Genomic DNA, 23,934 nt, shown 5'->3' with positions numbered 1-23,934 from the left:
TAACAAGTATGTATTGCATCCTTCCTATCTGCCAGACATGGTTCTTGGCACTGGGCATACAGTAGCAAACAAGAAAGATAACATCTCTCTTCTTATGAAGCTTACTTCAAATGGCTAAAACAGAAAATATACAAGTAAATAAATAAATGATTAAGAGCATGGTAATTTCATATGGTGCCAAGCACGGTGAAGATAAAACAACCAGGGAAATGGGGGACAGACAGAATGAGTTTTGAGTGGTCAGTGAAGAATTCTCTGAGGAGAGAATTTTTGATGTGAAAACTGAATGGGAAGCAAGAGTAGCTGTATAAAAAGCTGAGGGCAGAGCCTTCCAGGCAGAGCAAACACAAGCAAAATGGTCCTAAGAGTTGGAGGAGCCTACCATGTTGGAGGACTAGAAGAATGGCCAGGGTGGCTGGAGAAGGATGGTACAGGAAGATTGGCTTTTCATGACAATGGATTCCCAGAGGTTTTTAATAAATCTCTCTCTCTCTCTCTCTCTCTCTCTCTCTCTCAGTGAAATAGTAGATAGAACCAAAATAGACATAAAATCCCAAGTGCCACTCTGCTTGAAGCAGGGGGTGGGAGGCCCTCAGTGCACCTGTTCAGCTGAACTCCAAACGCTGATGGAGTCAAACTGCCTTCATTTTAGACATAGAGTAATGAGGTCCAGTGAGGATAAATTAGGAAACAGCATCATATAGAGGAAAGAGCCTGAAATAGACCAAATAGACCTTGGTTCAAAACCTGGCATGGTAAATTTAAGGCTTTGGATGAGTAGAGCCATTTCCATGCTCCTGGGTCTTGTCTGAGGACCGAAGCATGTGAATGAAGCCATCAGGGACAAGCCAGCCACCAAGCAGTCTGTCAACTGGCCACAAATGCACTAGTGAGAATAAGTAACATCACATGGGGCAAAAAAGGCCTACCCAACTGAGCCCTGACCAGATTACCGAACTATAGGATCAAGAGCAGATTACTTGTTGCTTTAAGCCACTAAATTGTGGAGTGGTTTAATATACAGCAACAGATAAGTGATACAGAAATATCTGCTAGCCTAAAATCAAAAACATGCAGCACCAGATCTCAGATTGAGAGGCAGGCAGAGGCCTCTCTTGAAAACTCAAGAGTAGTCTGTTAGTAATCTGGAAGAATGTTAGTGGAGGCTTAAAACACAGTGTAAAAAATGCTATTGGAGACTGGGAAAGAGTGGCCTTGGGACTTCCCTGGTGGCGAACTGGTTAAGAATCCACCTGCCAATGCAGGGGACACGGGTTCGAGCCCTGGTCCAGGAAGATCCCACATGTCGGGGAGCAACTAAGCCCGTGTGCCACAACTACTGAGCCTGCGCTCTAGAGCCCACGTGCCACAACTACTGAAGCCTGTGTGCCTAGAGCCCGTGCTCAGCAAAAAAGAGAAGCCACCGCAATGAGAAGCTCGCGCACCGCAACGAAGAGCAGCCCCCGCTCGCCGCAGAGAAAGCCCGCGCGCAGCAACGAAGACCCAACGCAGCCAAATAAATAAATAAAATTAATTAATTAATTAATTTTTAAAAAAACAGTGGCCTGTATTACGCAGTGATGGAACAAATGGCAAGAATGTCACTGGTGATCATTCAGAAGATAGAAAATGTACATAATGCATTTGTGGATCTGACTAAAGAAATCTCTAGACAGAATGCTGAGAGTGTCAGTTGAGTGTTTCTGCCCATGTATAGTAGGGTGCTGTAAGAGAGAAGAGAGTCAAATAAGGATATATTTGACTGCTAGCAAACTTAGAGTGAGTAAAGAAAAGGAGCCTAGGACTTGCCACGTTGGAAAATAAAACTATTCTTCACACTTCATCTCTCCTGGAAGGAAAAAGATTTTCCAAGTAAGAAATGACCATGGGGTAAAGATCACATCAAGAGCATTGCTATATGATACTTTGTTAGGACTTTACAAAGATTTCAATCTGGTCCTAGTAGATTCTTTCAAGTAGACAATATTGATTCTAAGAATCTTTAGGACACTGTGTCACAGCAGCAAGGCATATTCAAAATGGAGAGAAGTCTGTCTCAAAAAGACTTATGGATGTAGCTTTGGGGCATGGAGTCGGCCCTTAACAGATCTGAAAAGTTTTTAAGAGAGTTTTGTGGTGACATCACTATGACCTAGGACTAAAAGAGATAATTCAAAATAAAGCGAGAAATAGGGATTCCTAACTTTCTATGGTCAGAAACAGGCTGAAAAGGCTACTCCACTGCCAACATGGACCATCAGTGGTCATTTCTAAACAAAACAAAGCAAAACAAAACTCAGAGGACAGAAGCAAGATCCCAGAAGTTAGGGCCAATAGTGGATAGGAACAATGGATTAGGGAACCACTACTAGAGAGTAGAACTGGATCTTAATTAAGTAAGGGGCCCTGACAACATGTGCCCAACTGAATTTCAAAATTGCAATGGACAAGTGATTGCTATTTTCCTGCCATTTCTTCTCTTCCTGAATGAGAGTATCTGCTGTGGTTCTCATGACCATATCATTTTATGTTGGGTGTATAGCAGATAGACAACTTGTCTTTCTATTTCACAGAACCCTGGATCAAGTGAAGGTGAACCCAAACAGCCTTATATGGGTTAGGACCTGATACAGATCACTAGATCATAGACATTGAGCCCCAAATCATGATTGGATGACATTTTGAGTGTCTTGGAACGGGGTGGATGCATTTTGCACATGGAAGGGATGTGAATTATTGTGACCAGAGGGCAAGTTACAAAGACAGCTGCAATAATCCTTCCATGCTGTATGCATGCCCCTTTGTGATATGACTTTGCTGTTCTTCCCATCAATGAGCAGATGGTATTTACCTACTTCTTGAATACAGCCATGTATATTGTACCTTGTAACTTGCTTTGTCACAGAAAGTACAGTGGAAGTGACAGTGTGTGAATTTTGAGGTCTCAGCAAGGCCTTGCAGCTTCGAGTCTTGCCTTCTTAGAACACTGCTACCTTGTGAACAAGCCCAAGTTACTCTCCTTGATGCTGAGATATCAAGAGGCAAGAGAGATTATGAAGAGATGGAGAGAAGGGCCCGGCCATCTCAGCCATTACAGCAACTCTGACCAGACACATGCGTGGGGCCATCTTGCCTGTCCCCAGGCATCCCTCCAACTGACTGCAAATGCATGAATGAGCCCAGCAGACATCATGTGATGCAGAAGAACTTCCCATATGAGCTCAGCCAAACTACCAATGTACATAACTGAGTGAATAAATAATTGTTGTTCCAACTCCTGGGCTACTTATTTAGCTTTCTCAGACTATTACAGTTGATCCTTGAACAATGCAGACTTGAACTGCGTCCACCTGTATGCAGATTTTTTTCAATAATCAAGTACTACAGTACTGTATGGACCCATGGTTGGTCCAGATTTTCGACTTTGCAGGGGGTCGGTGCTCCTAACACCTGTGTTGTTCAAGGGTCGGCTGTATTTCATCTAAAAAAATTATACTATCTATCTTATTGTGAAGATTCAATGGATAACTTATGAAAAGTATTTGGCAATATCTATACATTCTAAGTAATTGATAAATGGTAGTTAGTAATGTGTGTAAAAATAATAATCATAACAACGACCTGCAATTTCAAACAACATGTTCAAGATAGTGATATAGAAGCAACTTTGGACAGAGACTGTTGTTGCCCAGGTCAAATTTCTTTTCCCTAGATGGCACTGCCTCGCCATACTTGTTAGCCTTCCTCTACGGTATTTATTTACTTGGAAGGAAAAAGAAAAAGAACGCCATATTTTAAAATCAACAATTCATTTATGTTAATAAGTTAGACTAATTTATGTCATGATGTCTCCGAGGGCAGAACTATAAAATATGGATGCAACTTATGAGAAGGCCGATTTGGGGAAATTAAAATGAATACATTTCTAAAACAGATCTTTCTATAGCTATAACAGGCTGCAGTGCCTTAAAAGATCTAGCATGTTCTGTCACTAAAGGCTACATTTCTTCTGTCAGGGCTATTGACACATAATTTGGCCAGATAATTTTTATTTCCCGTCCTAATACTGTACAATACTTATTCCGTTTTCTCAAAAATCCTCTGCATTTTAAAGGCTTAGTCAACAACCTAAATCTTAATATACAATCCATGCATTTAGAAATTCCACTGACATTTTCATTTTTAGACATGTATACATGTAGTATAAAAGCAACCTGGGATATGAAAATTTTAAATTGGCCTTTTCTCCCTTGATTGAGATCAATACTCAGACCAATCCATTTTTTATGTGTTAACTGTCTGTTCATATGGCTGGAAGAAAAATAAACTCAATATGCTGTTGCCAAGAAATCTATGTATTCATTTACTAATTCATTTATCCAAAGAATATCTATGAAACATTTATCAAACTCTTCCTATACACTAAGCATCGTGCTATGTGGTATAAGATTGTATTTTATGCAAACAGTTACAATCAATACTTTGATGCCAAAGAAATAATGAAGACCCTTAAATATTTCTCAGATTCTAGTTTTCAGTATTTTATGTTGAGAGAGACTCATTATTTGTACACCTACATACCTAATTATTTGATACTTATTAAAACAAAATATATGCATTCAAGACATTTTCTTACTAAAAATAAAGTACAAGTGTACTGTAATAGCTATATATAGCTTATAAATGAAGTGAACTTCTGCTTAGGTCTGAATTTGATTTATGATAGTTAGAAACACTTCTGAGTTTATCTGGGTAGTGATGAAAATATATGCACCCTACAGTTATTCCATATTTGCAGTATATAATATGTGGCTACCTATGAGAAAAAAATTATGATATAATCAGCAAAAACAAAGTGTTTTATCTATTTCTTATCAGTATAATGCAAACACAGGTCAGGAGGTTATTTTATGTGAAATCTAAACAATTTCTAATATTCCCAGTTAAACAGAGCACTACTCTGGTTTGTCAGGACACTTTAGCTTTAATTAAGCTTGACAGATTGATTTCTCCCCTACCTTTTTAAACTTGAACTCAATATATATTTATATTAAAATTTATACTTATATTTTAAATATTTTTATCATGATATTTCAAATATTGTCTTTATAACACATAAACAGAATCTCAAGAAAAGCAAGCTAGGTATTTGGGAAAGTCTGATTTGGGAAGGAAAAATATAGTTAATAAAAGCCACCTTTGATGTTATTTAACACAAAAGCAAACATAGATCTTTTTATATTTGACATTAAAAATCTTATCATTTGCCTCCCTAAAGAAAGCACATACAGCTTTTATACAGACTGCACAGTAAAGAATAATAATATTTCTGTTTACTGAGATAACAACTGGCATTTCACTGTAAGTCAATGGTCTTTCATTGCTACAGCATATTAGACCTCAATCTGGCATCTACAAATGTCGAGTATAAAAAATATATATATAGGATGAAAATCAAAGCATGTTCCAAACTCCCCAAAAAAATAAAAAAAAGGGAAACAAAGTTCACCTAAACATATTTGCTGCAGAAAGCAGTGTAATATTCAGCTGTCAATCTTGAAAAACAATGAGGGAGTCACACTGTCAGTAGGACAGGATAATAAAATCTCCAGCAGATGTTCAGGCAGGGCTCTAATTTTTACTGAACTCCCTTGGCAAGCATTTAATTTCTTTATCATATGCAAGCTCGGCAAATTGTACTTCATCAAAACTGTATTGTGAAATATTAATATTTCATATGATAACAAAACTGCATAGAATAACCTTTGTCATATTAAGAGCATCCAAATTTCAAATGTCAAGACTCTGAATTTTAATACATTTTAAGCAGACTCTTGAAATCGCATACTAAACTGTAATAAGGCTAATCTAAATTGGTATGCTATAATGCCACACAAATGTATAGTACATATAATACTTTAATAGATGTCTTTAGTAAGAGGCTGTGAAAAACATGTGTTTATAATACTGAGTTTTATAGTACAATATTTCACCAATAAGAAAGCACAAAACTCATAAGACAATAATAAATTCACAAAAATTTAATCACTAATTAGAGACAATATAAGAACACAAAACGAAAAGAAGTAGATCTCTATGAAGCAAAATGACTACTTTGCAAAATCAAGTACGGGAAAAAAATCATTTTTGAAAATAGAATTATATAAGCCCAAGGTGGCATTGTTATTTATGTCATTACAATCTGCACAGATACATTTAAAATAGTTTTTGCACAAATATTTTGTTGTACGCACCATCAAAGTAAGTAAAGTGGAGCTTCCTAAAACCCCCGTCATTATATTTTATGTGCCAACTTTAATTTGCATTTGTCCATAACTCTCCTTTTGAACCAGCATCACAGACTTCTGAATTGGTAGATTAAATTCAAATTGGAGTTTCAGAAGGAAGTTAGCTCCCACATTTATTTCTGCTGGTGATCCTAATAAAGGCAACTGCTCTTAGGTTATTGAAAGAGACAGCTTCACAAATCAATGCATGTCACCAACAGAGTAAAGACAGATGTCTCTGATTAATCAGAATTCAATTTTTGTAAGCAAACAGGAAGTTCAAAGCAAACACTTTTTTTCCCCTACAATTCTTCCCTTATACCTGATTAGCCACCTATTTCTGTTTACATATAAAATTTTTTAAATAGCATAACTAAAATAGTCATTAAGTGATATCAGAGACTCAGTTTTTCTCAACGGATTAAACATTTGATTATAGCTTCCAAGTAATTCTTAAGGAAGAATTGAAATAAAAACAAATGTATTGTCAATATTCTACAAGGTTGTAAACAATTGATTAATGATATTCTAAAGCTAAATCCAATATGTTGTTTGTTTTTACACTTTGTTTAACCGAAGTATTTCTAAGTATTCAGCCAATTTATGAAGAAACCTCCCTTTAGCTATTTAAACATAAAAATATTTAACCTTTTTTTTCATGCACTAGTTTTCTAACTTTTGAGGATTCTCTAGATATTCTTGATCACACTTACACATAGCATCTTGTAAAGCTGTCAGAATAAAACAGCTGTGATGTTTTAGCCATAATAACGCCAGCTATTGATCCTAGTAAGAGGTGAAAGAAGAGAATGTGCTTAATGGGGCATATTTCTTGTGTATTATTTTCTTTGCCTAAGGATAAGGCTGATTTAAATAATGATACTCTTTTCTCAGTCAGTAGATACACACATTCTTATACATTAATTATTACTAACTACTGGTAAGTACTAAATATATCGATAGGTGTAGCATTTAAAATTTTATCAATAAAGGGCCTAAAAATGTTAAATTTTGCTGCTTTTTTCTAATCCAAAACCGTGTAAGGATGCAACCCTCTGCTGCATAAATTATTCCACTTTGAAAACATATACTTATATGCTTTCTGTACTTTAAAGAATCAATCTGAACTTTAATATGTAGTTTATTTTCTACTAAGTATGTCCACTTGCATTGTGAGTACAAAGTCATAATATCAAATTAAACCCAGGTATTGTATTTGCGGAAAGGTTTCAGTATTTAAAAATTCAAGAAGAATCTTATTCCCAGCACCAGTAATTTACAATAAGTGATGTTTTTTGGCACGGCTTTGATTCCAGGATTATGTGCAAATAAAATTCATTGTCTCTCTAACTTTGAGTTGAGGCATATGTCCTCATTCACATAAATCCAGAAATCACAAAACAATTAATAATGCTGACATAAGAATAAGTAAGTTTGTGATTATTAAATGAAATAGACACTCTGTAGTATTTATATTTTTGATGCTTCTTACACAAAACACAATGAAAACTCTATGCCATTCCCCCTCCATGGGACAGAAGGAATAGAAGGAAATTAAAGACTCATTTGTAATAATAGGTTTTATCCAGTAGTTTAATAACAGTTATTTATAGGTCAGAAAAATCTTTCCATTATAATATTTATGCCCTAATTAAAATACATGATAGATATTTAAACATGACTTCAAAAATAATTTCTTACCTTATCAAGAGAGAAAGTTTTGGTCAGAGCAAAGCCCCATCCAGCTTCAAAAGCTCTACGAATCATTGATGAACTGCTAGTTGGAGTTGCACTGGCAAGACCAAAAGGATTTATAAACTTCAATCCAGCCATTTCCACACTAATGTCCACCAGATCAATAGGAGTATAAAAGAGGGGTAGTTGAGGCGTGGCAGAAACTGAAGCTCCATATTGTGACTGTGAAAAAACAAATAGCCAATAATTATTCTTGTATCACATCTGATTTTCCCATATAATCTTTTACAAAAATCACTTCAACACAGCATTTAAATTAATATAGATTACATCGGTCTGTTTGGAGTGATGAAAATTAGCAAAAAAGTCAGTTAGCAGAGAACCAAATTCATATAATATCATCTTTTTCTAATTTAAAAAGTAGTTTAGAGAGTACTAATGGAAATAATATCAATTAAATAAACAATAAAACTACACTTAAAACATTCTGAGATTCAAACACAAAAGGGAGTAATTTCAGAATTTATCTCCCTGGTCCCATTAGCCCAACCTTTTTGTACTTAATTTGTGGAAATTTCTTTAGAGCTCAGAGATAAGGGCAACAGCAAGTCAGGAGTCCTAAATTCAATTTCCAGTAACCTCACTCTATTTATGAGATTTTAGGAAAGCCACCTAACACATCCTTTCCTTTTCTTCTTTACCGTTTTCAGTACAGCAGCATGAATGCTGGTTGCCTAATTTCCTACCCCCTAGGGATCCTGGAAAATGCAGGAGATCAAAAGCCACAGGGAGACATCTAATTTGGAAAGTGGGTAATGTATTCATGTGCATGAGGAGACTTTCTTCAGAAACCAAACAGGTACCAAACAGTATAGAAATTTCAACTGTAATCTCTCAAAACTGTAAAACTACCTTTGTTAAATGAACATAGTTAAAAGCAACTTTGCATTACTGGAAAGATTCAATCAAAAAACCCTTTACAAAGTGCATGGCCCACTGAAACACAGTAGGTGCTTGCTAAATGTTGTCTCTCTGATTGCAGAGGTTATTGAACATTTCATCAGGTCTTTTGTTTGTAAAATGTCTCTGTCTCTGAGGAGCTTCAAGATGGCTGAAGGGTAAGATGTGGAGATCACCTTCCTCCCCACAAATACATCAGAAATACATCTACACGTGGAACAACTCCTACAGAACACCTACTGAATGCTGGTAAAAGGCCTCACACCTCCCAAAAGGCAAGAAACACCCCACATACCTGGGTAGGGCAAATGAAAAAAGAAAAAACAGAGACAAAAGAATAGGGACGGGACCTGCACCAGTGGGAGGGAGCTGTGAAGGAGGAAAGGTTTCCACACACTAGAAAGCCCCTTTGTGGGCGGAGACAGCAGGTGGCGGAGGGGAAACTCAGAACCGCGGAGGAGAGCACAGCAGGGGGCAAAGCGGTGACATTCCCGCACAGAGGATCGGTGCCGACCGGCACTCACCAGCCCGAGAGGCTTGTCTGCTCACCCGCCGGGGCAGGCGGGGCTGCGAGCTGAGGCTCGGGCTTCGGTCGGAGCGCAGGGAGAGGACTGGGGTTCGCGGCGTGAACACAGCCTGCAGGGGGTTAGTGCACCACGGCTGGCCGGAAGGGAGTCCGGGGAAAAGTCTGGACCTGCCGAAGAGGCAAGAGACTTTTTCTTCCCTCTTTGTTTCCTGGTGCGCGAGGAGAGAGGATTAAGAGCGCGGCTTAAAGGAGCCCCAGAGATGGGCGTGAGCTGCAGCTATCAGAGCGTACCCCAAAGACGGGCATGAGACGCTAAGGCCGCTGCTGCCGCCACCAAGAAGCCTGTGTGCAAGCACAGGTCACTATCCACACCTCCCTCCCAGGAGCTTGTGCAGCCCGCCACTGCCAGGGTCCCGTGATCCAAGGACAACTTCCCCGGGAGAACACATGGGGTGCCTCAGGCTGGTGTAATGTTATGCCGGCCTCTGCCGCCACAGCCTCACCCTACATCCGCACCCCTCCCTCCCCCCGGCCTGAGTGAGCCAGAGCCCCCGAATCAGCTGCTCCTTTAACCCCATCCTGTCTGAGCAAAGAAAAGATGCCCTCAGGCGACCTACAAGTGGGGGGGGGGGGCGGCGAATCCAAAGCTGAACCCCGGGAGCTGTGCGAAAAAAGAAGAGAAAGGGAAATCCCTCCCAGCAGCCTCAGGAGCAGCGGATTAAATCTCCACAATCTACTTGATGTACCCTGCGTCTCTGGAATACCTGAATAGACAATGAATCATCCCAAATTGAGGAGGTGGACTTTGGGAGCAATGATATATATATATATTTTTTTCCCCCTATTTCTCTTTTTGTGAGGGTGTATGCGTATGTTTCTGTGTGTGATTTTGTCTGTATAGCTTTGCTTTTACCATTTATCCTAGGGTTCTGTCTGTCCACTTTTTTTTTTTTGTAATACTTTTCAGCATTTGTTATCATTGGTGATTTTGTTCTTTGGTTTGGTTGTTCTTTCTTTTTTTAATTACATTAAAATATTTTTTGTAACTATTTTTTGTTTTTTATTATATTTTTTAAAAATCTTTTTCTTTCTGCCTTTTATTCTGAGCTGTGTGGATGACAGGCTCTTGGTGATCCAGCCAGGCCTCAGGGCTGTGCCTCTGAGGTGGGAGAGCCAAGTTCAGCACATTGGTCCACCAGAGACCTCCCAGCTCCACGTAATATCAAATGGCGAAAATCTCCCAGAGATCTCCATCTCAACACCAAGACCCAGTTCCACTCAACGATCAGCAAGCTACAGTGCTGGACACCCTATGCCAAACAACTAGCAAGACAGGAACATAACCCCACCCATTAGCAGAGAGACTGCCTAAAATAATAATAAAGCCATAGACACACCAAAACACACCACCAGACGTGGACCTGCCCACCAGAAAGACAAGATCCAGCCTCATTGACCAGGACACAGGCATTGGTCCCCTCCACCAGGGAGCCTAAACCTACTGAACCAACCTTAGCCACTGGGGGCAGACACCAAAAACAATGGGAACTATGAACCTGCAGCCTGCAAGAAGGAGACGTCAAACACAGTAAGTTAAGCAAAATGAGAAGACAAAGAAACACATAGCAGATGAAAGAGCAAGGTAAAAACCCACCAGACCTAACAAATGAAGAGGAAATAGGCAGTGTACCTGAAAAAGAATTCAGAATAATGATAGGAAATATGATCCAAAATCTTGGAAATAGAATGGAGAAAATAGAAGAAACGATAACAAGATCTAGAAGAACTAAAGAGCAAACAAAAAATCATGAGCAACACAATAAATGAAATTAAAAATTCTCTAGAAGGGATCAATAGCAGAACAACCGAGGCAGAAAAACGGATAAGTGACCTAGAAGATAAAAGAGTGGAAATAACTACTTCAGAGCTGAATAAAGAAAAAAAAAAATAAAAAGAATTGAGGACAGTATCAGAGAACTCTGGGACAATATTAAACAAACCAACATTCTAATTATAGGGGTCCCAGAAGAAGAAGAGAAAAAGAAAGGAACTGAGAAAATATTTGAAGAGATTATAGTCGAAAAATTCCCTAATATGTGAAAGGAAATAGTTAATCAAGTAAGTCCAGGAAGGACAGAGAGTCCCATACATGATAATTCCAAGGAGAAGTACACCTTCAAGACACATATTAATCAAACTATCAAAAACTGAATACAAAGAAAAAATATTAAAAGAAGCAAGGGAAAAACAACAAATAACATACAAGGGAATCCCCATAAGGTTAAGAGCTGATCTTTCAGCAGAAACGCTGCAAGCCAGAAGGGAGTGGCAGGACATATTTAAAGTGATGAAAGGGAAAAACCTACAACCAAGATTACTCTATCCAACAAGGATCTCATTCAGAGTTGATGGAGAAATTAAAAACCTTACAGACAAGGAAAAGATAAGAGAATTCAGCACAACCAAGCCAGTTTTAAAACAAATGCTAAAGGAACTTCTCCAGGCAGGAAACACAAGAGAAGGAAAAGACCTACAATAACAAACCCAAAACAAGAAGAAAATGGTAATAGGAACATACATATCAATAATTACCTTAAATGTAAACGGATTAAATGCTCTAACCAAAACACATAGACTGGCTGAAGAGATACAAAAACCAGAGCTGTATATACGCTGTCTACAAGAGACCCGCTTCAGACCTAGGGACACATACAAAGTGAGGGGATGGAAAAAGATATTCCATGCAAATGGAAATCAAAACAAAGCTGGAGTAGCAATTATCATATCAGACAAAATAGACTCTAAAACAAAAACTATTACAGAGACAAAGAATGATGCTACATAATGATCAAGGGATCAATCCAAGAAGAAGATATAACAATTGTAAATATTTATGCATCCAACATAGGAGCACCTCAATACATAAGGCAAACACTAACAGCCATGAAAGGGGAAATCAACAGTAACACAATCATAGTAGGGGACTTTAACACCCCACTTTCACCAATGGACAGACCATCCAAAAAGAAAATAAATAAGGAAACACAAGCTTTAAATGCTACATTAAACAAGATAGACTGAATTGATATTTATAGGACATTCCATCCAAAAAGAACAGAATACACTTTCTTCTCAAGTCCTCATGGAACATTCTCCAGGATAGATCATATCCTGGGTCACAAATCAAGCCTTGTTAAATTTAAGAAAATTGAAATAGTATCAAATATCTTTTCTGACCACAATGCTATGAGACTAGATATCAATTACAGGAAAAATCTGGAAAAAATACAAACACAGGGAGGCTAAACAATACACTACTTAATAACCAAGAAATCACTGAAGAAATCAAAGAGGAAATCAAAAAATACCTAGAAACAAATGACAATGAAAACAGGACGACTCAAAACCTGTGGGATGCAGCAAAAGCAGTTCTAATAGGGAAGTCTATAGCAATACAATCCTACCTTAAGAAATAAGAAACATCTCAAATAAACAACCTAACCTTACACCTAAAGCAATTAGCGAAAGAAGAACAAAAAAACTCCAAAATTAGCAGAAGGGAAAAAATCATCAAGATCAGATCAGAAATAAATGAAAATAAATGAAGGAAATGATAGCAAAAATCAATAAAACTAAAAGATGATTTTTTGAGAAGATAAACAAAACTGATAAACCATTAGCCAGACTCATCAAGAAAAAAATGGAGAAGACTCAAATCAACAGAATTAGAAATGAAAAAAGGAGAAGTAACAACTGACACTGCAGAAATACAAAGGATCATGAGAGATTACTACAAGCAACTATATGCCAATAAAATGGACAACCTGGAAGAAATTGGACAAATTCTTAGAAAAGCACAACCTTCTGAGACTGAACCAGGAAGAAGTAGAAAATATAAACAGACCAATCACAAGAACTGAAATTGAAATTGTGATTAAAAATCTTCCAACAAACAAAAACCTAGGATCAGATGGCTTCACAGGCAAATTCTATCAAACCTTTAGAGAAGAGCTAACACCTATCCTTCTCAAACTTTTCCAAAATATAGCAGAGGGAGGAACACTCCCAAACTCATTCTATGAGGCCACCATCACCCTGATACCAAAACCAGACAAAGATGTCACAAAACAACAAAACTACAGACCAATATCACTGATGAACTTAGATGCAAAAATCCTCAACAAAATACTAGCAAACAGAATCCAACAACACATTAAAAGGACCATACACCATGATCAAGTGGGGTTCATCCCAGGAATGCAAGGATTCTTCAATATACGGAAATCAATCAATGTGATACACCATATTAACAAATTGAAGGAGAAAAACCATATGATCATCTCAATAGATGCAGAGAAAGCTTTCGACAAAATTCAACACCTATTTATGACAAAAAACCTCCAGAAAGTAGGCATAGAGTGAACATATCTCAACATAATAAAGGCCATATATGACAAATCCACAGCCAACATCGTCCTCAAAGGTGAAAAACTGAAACTATTTCCACTTAGTTCAGGAAGAAGACAAGGTTGCCCACTCTCACCACTATTATTCAACATAGTTTTGGAAGTTTTAGCCACAGCAATCAGAGACGAAAAAGAAATAAGAGGAATCCAAATTGGAAAAGAAAATAAAGCTGTCACTGTTTGCAGATGACATGATAATATACATACAGAATCCTAAAGATGCTACCAGAAAACTACTAGAGGTATAATCAGTGAATTTGGTAAAGTAGCAGGATACAAAATTAATGCACAGAAATCTCTTGCATTCCTATATACTAATGATGAAAAATCTGAAAGAGAAATTTAGGAAACACTACCATTTACAATTGCAGTAAAAAGAATAAAATACCTAGGACTAAACCTACCTAAAGAGACAAGAGACCTGTATGCAGAAAATTATAAGACACTGATGAAAGAAATTAAAGATGATACAAATAGATGGCGAGATATACCATGTTCTTGGATTGGAAGAATGAACATTGTGCAAATGACTCTACTAACCAAAGCAATCTACAGATTCAATGCAATCCCTATCAAACTACCACTGGCATTTTTCATAGAACTAGAACAAAAAATTTCACAATTTGTATGGAAACACAAAAGACCCTGAATAGAAAAAGCAATCTTGAGAATGAAAAACGGAGCTGGAGGAATCAGGCTCCCTGATTTCAGACTACACTACAAAGCTACAGTAATCAAGACAGTATGGTACTGGCACAAAAACAGAAATATAGATCAATGGAACAGGATAGAAAGCTCAGGGATAAACCCACGCACATACAGTGACCTTATCTTTGATAAAGGAGGCAAGAATATAGAATGGAGAAAAGACATCCTCTTCTAAAAGTGGTGCTGGGAAAACTGGACAGGTACATGTAAAAATAAAGAAATTAGAACACTCCCTAACAGCATACAAAAAAATAAACTCAAAATGGATTAAGGACCTATATGTAAGGCCAGAAACTATCAAACTCTTAGAGGAAAACATAGGCAGAACACTCTATGACATAAATAACAGCAAGATCCTTTTTGACCCATCTCCTAGAGAAATGGAAATAAAAATAAACAAATGGGACCTAATGAAACTTAAAAGCTTTTACACAGCAAAGGAAACCATAAACAAGATGAAAAGACAACCCTCAGAATGGGAGAAAATATTAGCAATTGAAGCAACTGACAACAGATTAATCTCCAAAATTTACAAGCAGCTCATACAGCTCAATATCAAAAAACAAACAACCCAGTCCAAAAATGGGCAGAAGACCTAAATAGATATTTCTCCAGCAAAGATATACACATTGCCAACAAACACATGAAAGAATACTCAACATCATTAATCATTAGAGAAATGCAAATCAAAACTACAATGCGATATCATCTCACACTGGTCAGAATGGCTCTCATGAAAAAATCTACAAACAATAAATGCTGGAGAGGGTGTGGAGAAAAAGGAACCCTCATACACTGTTGGTGGGAATGTAAATTGATACAGCCACTATGGAGAACAGCATGGAGGTTCCTTAAAAAACTAAAAATAGAACTAGCATATGACCCAGCAATCCCACTACTGCGCGTATACCCTGAGAAAACCGTAATTCAAAAAGATTCATGTACCACAATGTTCACTGCAGCTCTGTTTACAATAGCCAGGACTTGGAAGCAACCTAAGTGTCCATCGACAGATGAATGGATAAAGAAGATGTGGCACATATATACAATGGAATATTACTCAGCCATAAAAAGAAACAAAATTGAGTTATTTGTAGTGAGGTGGATGGACCTAGAGTCTGTCATACAGAGTGAAGTAAGTCAAGAAAGAGAAAAACAAATACTGCATGCTAACACATATATATGGAATCTAAAAAAAAATGGTCATGAAGAACCTAGGGGCAAGACGGGAATAACGACGCAGACCTACTAGAGGATGGACTTGAGGACATGGAGAGGGGCAAGGGTAAGCTGGGACAAAGTGATAGAGTGGTAGTGTATATATGGACATATATACACTACCAAATGTAAAATAGATAGCTTGTGGGAAGCAGTCGCATAGCACAGGGAGATCAGCTCAGTGCTTTGTAACCAGCTAGAAGGGTGGGCTAGGCAGTGTGGGAGGGAGGGAGACGCAAGAGGGAAGAGATATGGGGATATATGTATATGTATAACTGATTCACTTCGTTATAAAGCAGAAACTAACACACCATTGTAAAGCAATTAGACTCCAATAAAAATGTAAAGAAAAAAAAAAGTATCTGTCTCTCTCCTTCTCTTCCTCCTTCCCTTTCTCTCTGTTTATCTCCGAAAGACAAATAATACTGGCAAATATAAAGAGGATGATTTTCTCAGCCAAAGTGGTTACTGAATGGACAGGTCTAGTTAATTGTAAGTTAGAACTCTTTTCTCTTGTGAATCATCACTCAAAAGTTGTTTGAGCAGAACTTTAATTTTACAGGAGTGTGTCTTATGTAGATAAAGATTGCCATGACCTGCATAAAAATTATTTCTAGACCTCCACCATTTATAATGCAAAGTTAAGTTCACATAATATGTAAAAAGGCATCAAACTTGTCAATTGAAAGACTAATGTGTCTCTGGTGCCTGCAAAGAGGTACCTGATGGCATCTAGCCTTCAGCTGTGGCAGGCATCTTCTGCCAACAATGTTCTAGGTTTCAAGGGACATTTCTGAATGTTGTGCAGTCCTATTGTGAGCATAATGTCTTCTGTTCTCACGTGGATGGCAATACTATTAAAAGGATTATTAGCAAAGACAAAAGTTATAATGTATAATATAAGGAAGTGAGGGATAATCTGAGTCATGTTAATTTGAGGTGTGTGTCTGTCTGTGTCTGTGTGAGTATGTACAGGGATAGGTGAGGAAATAAACACCTTCAGTGAGATTTTCTTAGCTCTGAATAATCATAATTTAAATTGAATCAAGGAACTTCAAGGTTAGACTATGGAAGAATTTCCTGACACCACAATTTGGTTAACACCAGGGAAATTTTAGAAGCCCCTTCCATGTTTGAGGAGCCTTAGAAACTTTGGGCAATCTTTGATCTGATGATGATAGCAGAAATACTTACGTTTCCATGTTCATTATTAGGTGAGGTGAATGACTCCACATTTTCTCCTTTTTCATGGCTTTGTACTGAAATAACTAATCTCTTCAATCTCACAGATGAACTTTAGCTTTTCAATAATTACAGCTATATAGCATTAGAAAATAGCCCAAGGACGTAGATATATATGTGTAGTTTAACTTGCATTTCTTAATTTACGTAGTTTTAAATACATAAAGCATTGCTTTGGAATTCTTAAGAAGGCTGCTGCCTTAATATTTAGAAAGGGAATGATGTGGCCAAACTCTGCAAGATTTTCCTTAAGCTTCAAAACAAAACCGAAAAGCAAACAACAAAACAAATAACAAAAAAAAAAATCAATATACACACAAATGTCAAATGAGCAGTATACTTTCTTATAAAAATGTGTATTTTATTTCATTGACAAAACTACTACTGATGTATATGCAGATATGACATAACCTAAAATCTTTAGTTGTAATAGGCAGTCTTTTTTCATATTGTACATACAGGGCTATTTTTTTGTTTTGTCTTTGTGCCTTTTTACCACAGTGTGGTGCTACAGCAAACCAGTCTGGTCAACCTCACACTATACTCAAGCCTTAATGTACGCTTCATTTTCTGAAATTTAAAAGCTTGTTCCCCTCTGCACCCTTGCTCAGGGAACTTAAGCATCTCAGATTTCAGCTCTCACCACAAGGCTAGTTCCTCCCAAATCCAAATTGCAACCTCCAAATTCAGATTTCCAAGAGACTTCAAGACCTTTGGATGTGGATGCTTTGTCATTAATTCAAACTCAACTCCTTCAAAATGTACCTCATCGTACATTCCCTTCTAAAGAATATGTTATTCAGATTTTCAATTTCAGACTGTATTATTTTTCCAGTCATCTGATAGTGTTAGTAAGCAATGAATGTAAGAAACAACCTAGATGTTGAATAATGAGGACTAGCTCCCAAATGATGCAACTGTACAAAGAATGTTATACTGGTGTCAGGAATGACACAGAAAAAAAGAATGTATTGACATAGAAGAGTGATTATCCTGTAATAAGTGAAAAAATTAGTGATGAACAAAACAGACAAGGTCTCTGGAGCTTACATACAGAAAAATGTAAATAAAACTACCCACCAACCAACTGAACACAAAATTAAAACCACAGATCATTCATCACACTGCCACTTGTCTCCATGCATTACCTTAGGTATTCCGACTAGCCTGACATATAAACTAACACTTTCTTCACCCATCAAGCTCCTAATCATCCTTCCAAACTCAACTCATTCATGCAAGAATATGCTTCCTGGGGCATTTCCTTAATAGACTTCATATAGTTGTCTAAAGTAGCTGACTCTTTTCTTTGATATCTTATCATTTAAAATATGGCTGTACCTCAGTAGTCATCATACTGTGCAGTACATGTTGATTTTCTCTTCAAACAGAGCATAAGCTCCTTGAAGGCAGAGACTATAACCTATTCAAATTAGTATCTCCATTAGAATTTGAAATATTTGCAAAATATATGTTTAGATTACATTAATCATATTATATATAAAATACTTACTCTTAAAGGCAAATCTGCCTTTGTAGAGACAAAGATAAATAAAATACTTTCCCATAAGGCAACTCTCATTATTTATATCTTTATAATTATTTTTAATACACAATGCTTTTCGACATTCTCATTGTCCTTTGCTGGATATCTCATTTACCTTCTATTTTCTGAAACTGAGGAGTCTGCTAAAGTAGTTAAAAGGGTTAAATACAGGAACTTGAATTTTAAAAAATTTCCCCCTTCTCTCCACTCTCTAATTCAGGAATCAACTTATAATCTGGACATCACCACAATCTCTCTGGTTGTTCAAAATGCACTTAATAGAAACCAAAAGAAAACTACAGAATCAAAAGAGACTGAAGTGATAAAAAACTGAGATCAGGATGGAGGGCAAGGGTAAAAATAGAGATTAAGGAAAAACTAAATATTCAGCAGAGTTTTAGAGAGTAAAAATAAAAAGTAACACTTCTTTTATAAAAGCCATTGTCAGCCACATGAGATATTGAGAATGAGAGAGATGTCTAAAGATGACTTTTGTAAAAATTTCCTTTTTCCCCCTCAGAATTTTTTAGGGGAGACTGAGAAAAGATTTTAGTTACTTACAATTCAATCTAAAAAAAATAACTCGATGACATGCATAGACCATGAGAGTTCCCAAATTTATATGAGTTACACTTAAATGTTCTCATTTCATTTCCATCTACAAAATCCTTCAAGGAGCTTCACTACCTGCAGAATACAGCATAATCTCTTCAGCACTATATAACCCCAGTTGTGATCTGGGCTCTTCCCTTTCCCTACACTTTCTAATCACATCTTTCACCCTTTCTAATCTCATCTACTACCATTCCCTCACAACATCTTATACTTCAGTTTATTAAACCACTTACAATTTCTCAAACAAAACAATGTCATTAATGCATCTATGCATTATGACTTTTTATTTTTCCTAAAATGTTACCTCCTGCCTGGCTTTTCTGCTCTGAAAATTCCAACTAATCCTGCAAGAGTCAGTCTTGCTGTCATCTCCACCAGGAAACTTCCCCAGCTATCCACAAGCTCACTTGTTCCCTTATCATACTCTGTACTTGGTTGCTTACATGTATGTGTCTCCCATCTAATTTACTTTCAGCACCAAGCATAAGACTTAACAGAAAGATGCTTAAAATATTTGTTGAATGCATCAGACTACTGTCCATGGGTACTTAGCCTCTTTTTTACATCAGTTCCCATAAGATGATAATCAGTTTAGATGAAATAATCATTAACTGTATTCCAGATATTTAAAAAGTCCAATATTCTATTATTTTAATGTAGAGTAACATTCGACTCTTACCTCTGGAAGACTACTGAATTTATTAGCAAAGCCTCTCAAAAGAGCCATCTAGTAGGAATGGTAAATAACTGTTCTAGGCAATCAAGTTCCTTATGTAAATACAGGCATTCTATAATTCAGTCACACAAAGTGACGTAAAAATTCACCTCACAATTTTGCTAGGATCCAGCTTAAAATAACACATTTTTCGGCCCTCCATAACTTTTAACTTCCAGATTCAAATGGACTCCTTTGGTTCCAGGTAACAGAAACTAGGTTCAGAAGATTATCATGAAGGTATAGAAGTATCTCATGTAACAGCAGGAAAACAGCAAGGCGTCCAGGAAGAGCTGGGAATCCTAATGGAAAGCCATAGGATCTGTCTCTTGCTCTCTCTTCTGTGTGCATCTAGGTTTATTCTGTCTCTGCAAATTGACTTCCTCTGCTTCATTATCCAGAATGGTTGATATTTTATAGGTCTAGCCCAGACATTTTTAACTCTACATTTTAAAACATTTGGAGAGTTTTTTTAAAAATTCTGATGTCTTGGCAAGAGAGACTCCATGCTAATTACATCAGAATTGCTCTGAGTAGGACTCAAGCACTGTAATTTTTAAAAATCTCTCCAGGAGACTGCACTGTGCATCCAAGCTTGAAAATCATTTCTTTAGCCGTATTAATGCTTCTCCTAATTCTTATTCTCAAGTGAGACATTCAAGTTTAGCCACCATCATCTTAAATATCTACATTTTTCATATAAGCTGGGCACATACTCTAAAAAGTGCTTAACTGCTTAAAAGGCATTAGTTCTGACAACCATCAATACATTTTCCAAATATTAAGGCCCACTGTAAAAATAGGTCACTTACTTTATTCTCAAAATGAACAAGATACTTGTCTATTTGCAAATAATACTTATGCTGGGCCCAGTGATAAGTGTTTTGTACTTATTCTCTCTTTTTGATCACAACTCTTCAAGTTAGGCACCATTCTCCTATTGAAGATGAGAAAAGTGAGGTTCAAAGAAAGTAAATTACTTGTCCAAAGATAAGCAGCTAATATGTGGTAGAGCAAGATCTGAATTCAGAGCTTTCCCTTACTACATTATATCAAGTTGCCCCTATTTACATAAACATTGTTTTTCTAAAGTATTAATGCCCTCAAAATAGGAAACTGACTTAAAAATTATTCATGATGGTTTGATTAAACACACACACACACACATGTACACATGCACTTTAAAATCTATTATCAAAAATGAAAAGTAGGGCTTCCCTGGTGGTGCAGTGGTTAAGAATCTGCCTGCCAACGCAGGGGAGATGGGTTTGAGCCCTGGTCCGGGAAGATCTCACATGCCGCAGAGCAACTAAGCCCGTGCTTACTACAACTACTGAACCTGTGCTTTAGAGCCTGCGAGTCACAACTACTGAGCCCACATGCCACAACTACTGAAGCCCATGTGCCTGGAGCCCGTGTGCCTGGAGCCCATGCTCCACAACAAGAGAAGCCACCACAATGGGAACCCCACGCACCGCCACAAAGAGTAGCCTCCACTCACGGCAACTAGAGAAAGCCTGTGCACAACAATGAAGACCCAACGCAGCCAAAAATAAAATTAATTAATTAATTAATTAAAAAAAAAAAACCACTGGCAAACAGACTCTTATACCTAAGGTCCAAATTAAAAAAAAAAAAAGAAAGAAAAATATATACCAGTCAGATATTAACGAGATAATCAATCATAATGCCTTTCATTTGAGAATAGAAATAAAAACAAGTACAATGCTACACTACAATGACCTATTATTTTATTATTACTCTTTATCACTGGTATTCTTCTATTATACCTGGCTGGGTCATGGAATCACAGACAGAGAAATTTTCATATATAATTGTTATTCTGTTGAGGGAAAAGCAAATCACATCATAATTATGTATCCCAATTTCACTTTTTCCCTAATTTGCTTTAGTAGAATGATTTTTTTTAAGAAAGCACTGTTAAAAGCAAGACTATTGGTAGTGTTATGTTTAATTGAAGAAGAGAAAATAACTATCACTATGTTGCTTCCAATTTAAAATCCTCAAACAGCTTTCACTTACTCACTTTATTTATATTTCATTGTGATATAACTATAATGGTCCCTATCTTGGGGTACAGCTGTTCTAGAAGCATCCATTCTGAGATTATTTTAAGGCAAAGAATAAATAACATTGTGCAGCTACTTACAGCTAGATTAATTCATAGGTTGGATTAATGCATTAATTAACTCCAGCTCAGTTACTTTGCCCTTTGAAGAAATATCCGAGGGAAAAAAACTTACAAGGCAGAAATTAATTTGGATTAGCTGTTTCCATGATGGAAAAGCCTAGGTAGAGTGATTATAATTATAACATAAAATCAGATTTCATTTCTCCATGAGAAATTATTATTTATAATGAAAATTTTAGAAAGATATGAGTCTATAAAAAAGTTTCTAAAAAATAATGATCCCATTTTATTCACTTAAAGGACTATATTCACATTGCTTTTAATAAGATATTTGTAACCTGAACACAAAATAAGGCTACAAAATTAAACGATATTAACTCAAATCAATGTGATCTTTTTTCTCCATCTAAACCCTATCTTCACGCCTAACTACCAGCTGTTAAGCAACTTAAAGTAGTATCATGCAAACATTCCTCTGTTCTTCAATAAAAAAACTATTCCTCCCTTAGTTTTTCCCATTTACTTTATTATGACACTGCCATTTATCCAGCTTAAGCCAAAAATCTGTGAATCATTCTTGATATTGTTCTCTCTCATTCCCCATTTCTCTTCCACCAGCAAATCTAATGACAGTGTCTCCAAAATATATGAATCCAAGCACTTCCATCCATTTTCACTGCCACCATTATCTCTTACTGGGACTATTTCTTACTGGTTTCCCCAGTTTCCCCATTTTCCTTGCCTCCTACTGAAATCCACTTTTTACTTTGCACCAGAATAGCCTTTTAAATACATAAATTTGATTGTTTAAAATTTTTCATTGGCTTCTCATTGCATTTTGTTAATATTCAAACTCTTTATTATAGTCTACAAGATCCTTCATGATTTGGTCCTGTGTCCCTATCCAAACTTACCTTATTCCACTCTCTATATAAATATACGTATCAGTCACATGTGATTTCCACCAAACTCTATCTTTCCCTGGGGGTCTGCATGTACTCTTCTCTCTACCTGGCATGTTTTGTTTTTTTTTTGTTTTTTTTTCCTTTAATTCTTCAGTTTCCATGTAAAACTTTACTCCCATTTCCAAGTACCAGCACTTTTGGCAACTGCTATAGACTGAACTGTGTTCTCCCCAAATTCATATATTGAAGCCCTAACCCCCAAGGTGATGGCATTTAGAGACTGGGCTTTTGAGGGTTACTTAGGTTAAGATGAGGACGTGAGGTCATGAAGGTGAGGCCCTCATGATGGAATTAGTGCCCTTATAGGAAGAGACACCGGAGAGCTAGCTCACAGCTCACTTGCACTCCTCTCTCCCTCTTTCTCTCTCTCTCTCTCTTTCTAGCTCACTCTCCACCATGTGAGTACACAGCAAGAAGGTGGCCACCTACAAGCCAGGAGAACCCTCACCAGAACCCGATCATGGTGGCACCCTGATCTCAGACTTCTAGCCTCCAGAACTGTGAGAAAATAACTTTCTGGTGTTTAAGCTACCCACTTCATGGTATATTGTTATGGTGGCCTGAGCTGAGTAATAGAGCAACCCAATGTAGAATCACCAATGAGTCAAGTGAACTTGTAAAACATGCTTCCTAAATCTCATGTGTCCCATGACCTAAAATGTTTCCTAGGCATATTCAATTTCTCAACAATATTTACAAAGTGCTTACTATATGGTAGACATTGTGACCAGGTCTAGGGACAGAGCAGTAAACAAATTACACTTTCTAGTTTCATGGATCTTATACAAAGTGATGGGGACTAGGGGGTGGGACACAAACACAAACATAGATTAGTGTAT

At 37.0% G+C, this 23,934-nt stretch overlaps 1 protein-coding gene across 2 annotated transcripts in view; it reads right to left on the bottom strand.

The window, feature by feature from the left end:
- The window catches only part of DPYD (dihydropyrimidine dehydrogenase), a 795,698-nt gene that overhangs the window by 374,674 nt on the left and 397,090 nt on the right, over positions 1–23,934 (bottom strand). For both annotated transcript variants that reach the window (XM_004263062.3, XM_033437294.2), the window contains exon 13: positions 7,989–8,204. In XM_004263062.3, coding sequence (XP_004263110.1) covers positions 7,989–8,204 — 216 coding nt within the window. The remainder of the gene's footprint in view (positions 1–7,988; positions 8,205–23,934) is intronic.

Source organism: Orcinus orca, chromosome 1, assembly GCF_937001465.1.
Source record: "Orcinus orca chromosome 1, mOrcOrc1.1, whole genome shotgun sequence".
NCBI lineage: Eukaryota > Metazoa > Chordata > Mammalia > Artiodactyla > Delphinidae > Orcinus > Orcinus orca.
Note: the sequence above shows the minus strand (reverse complement) of the source record. Positions and strands in the feature narration are given on the sequence as shown.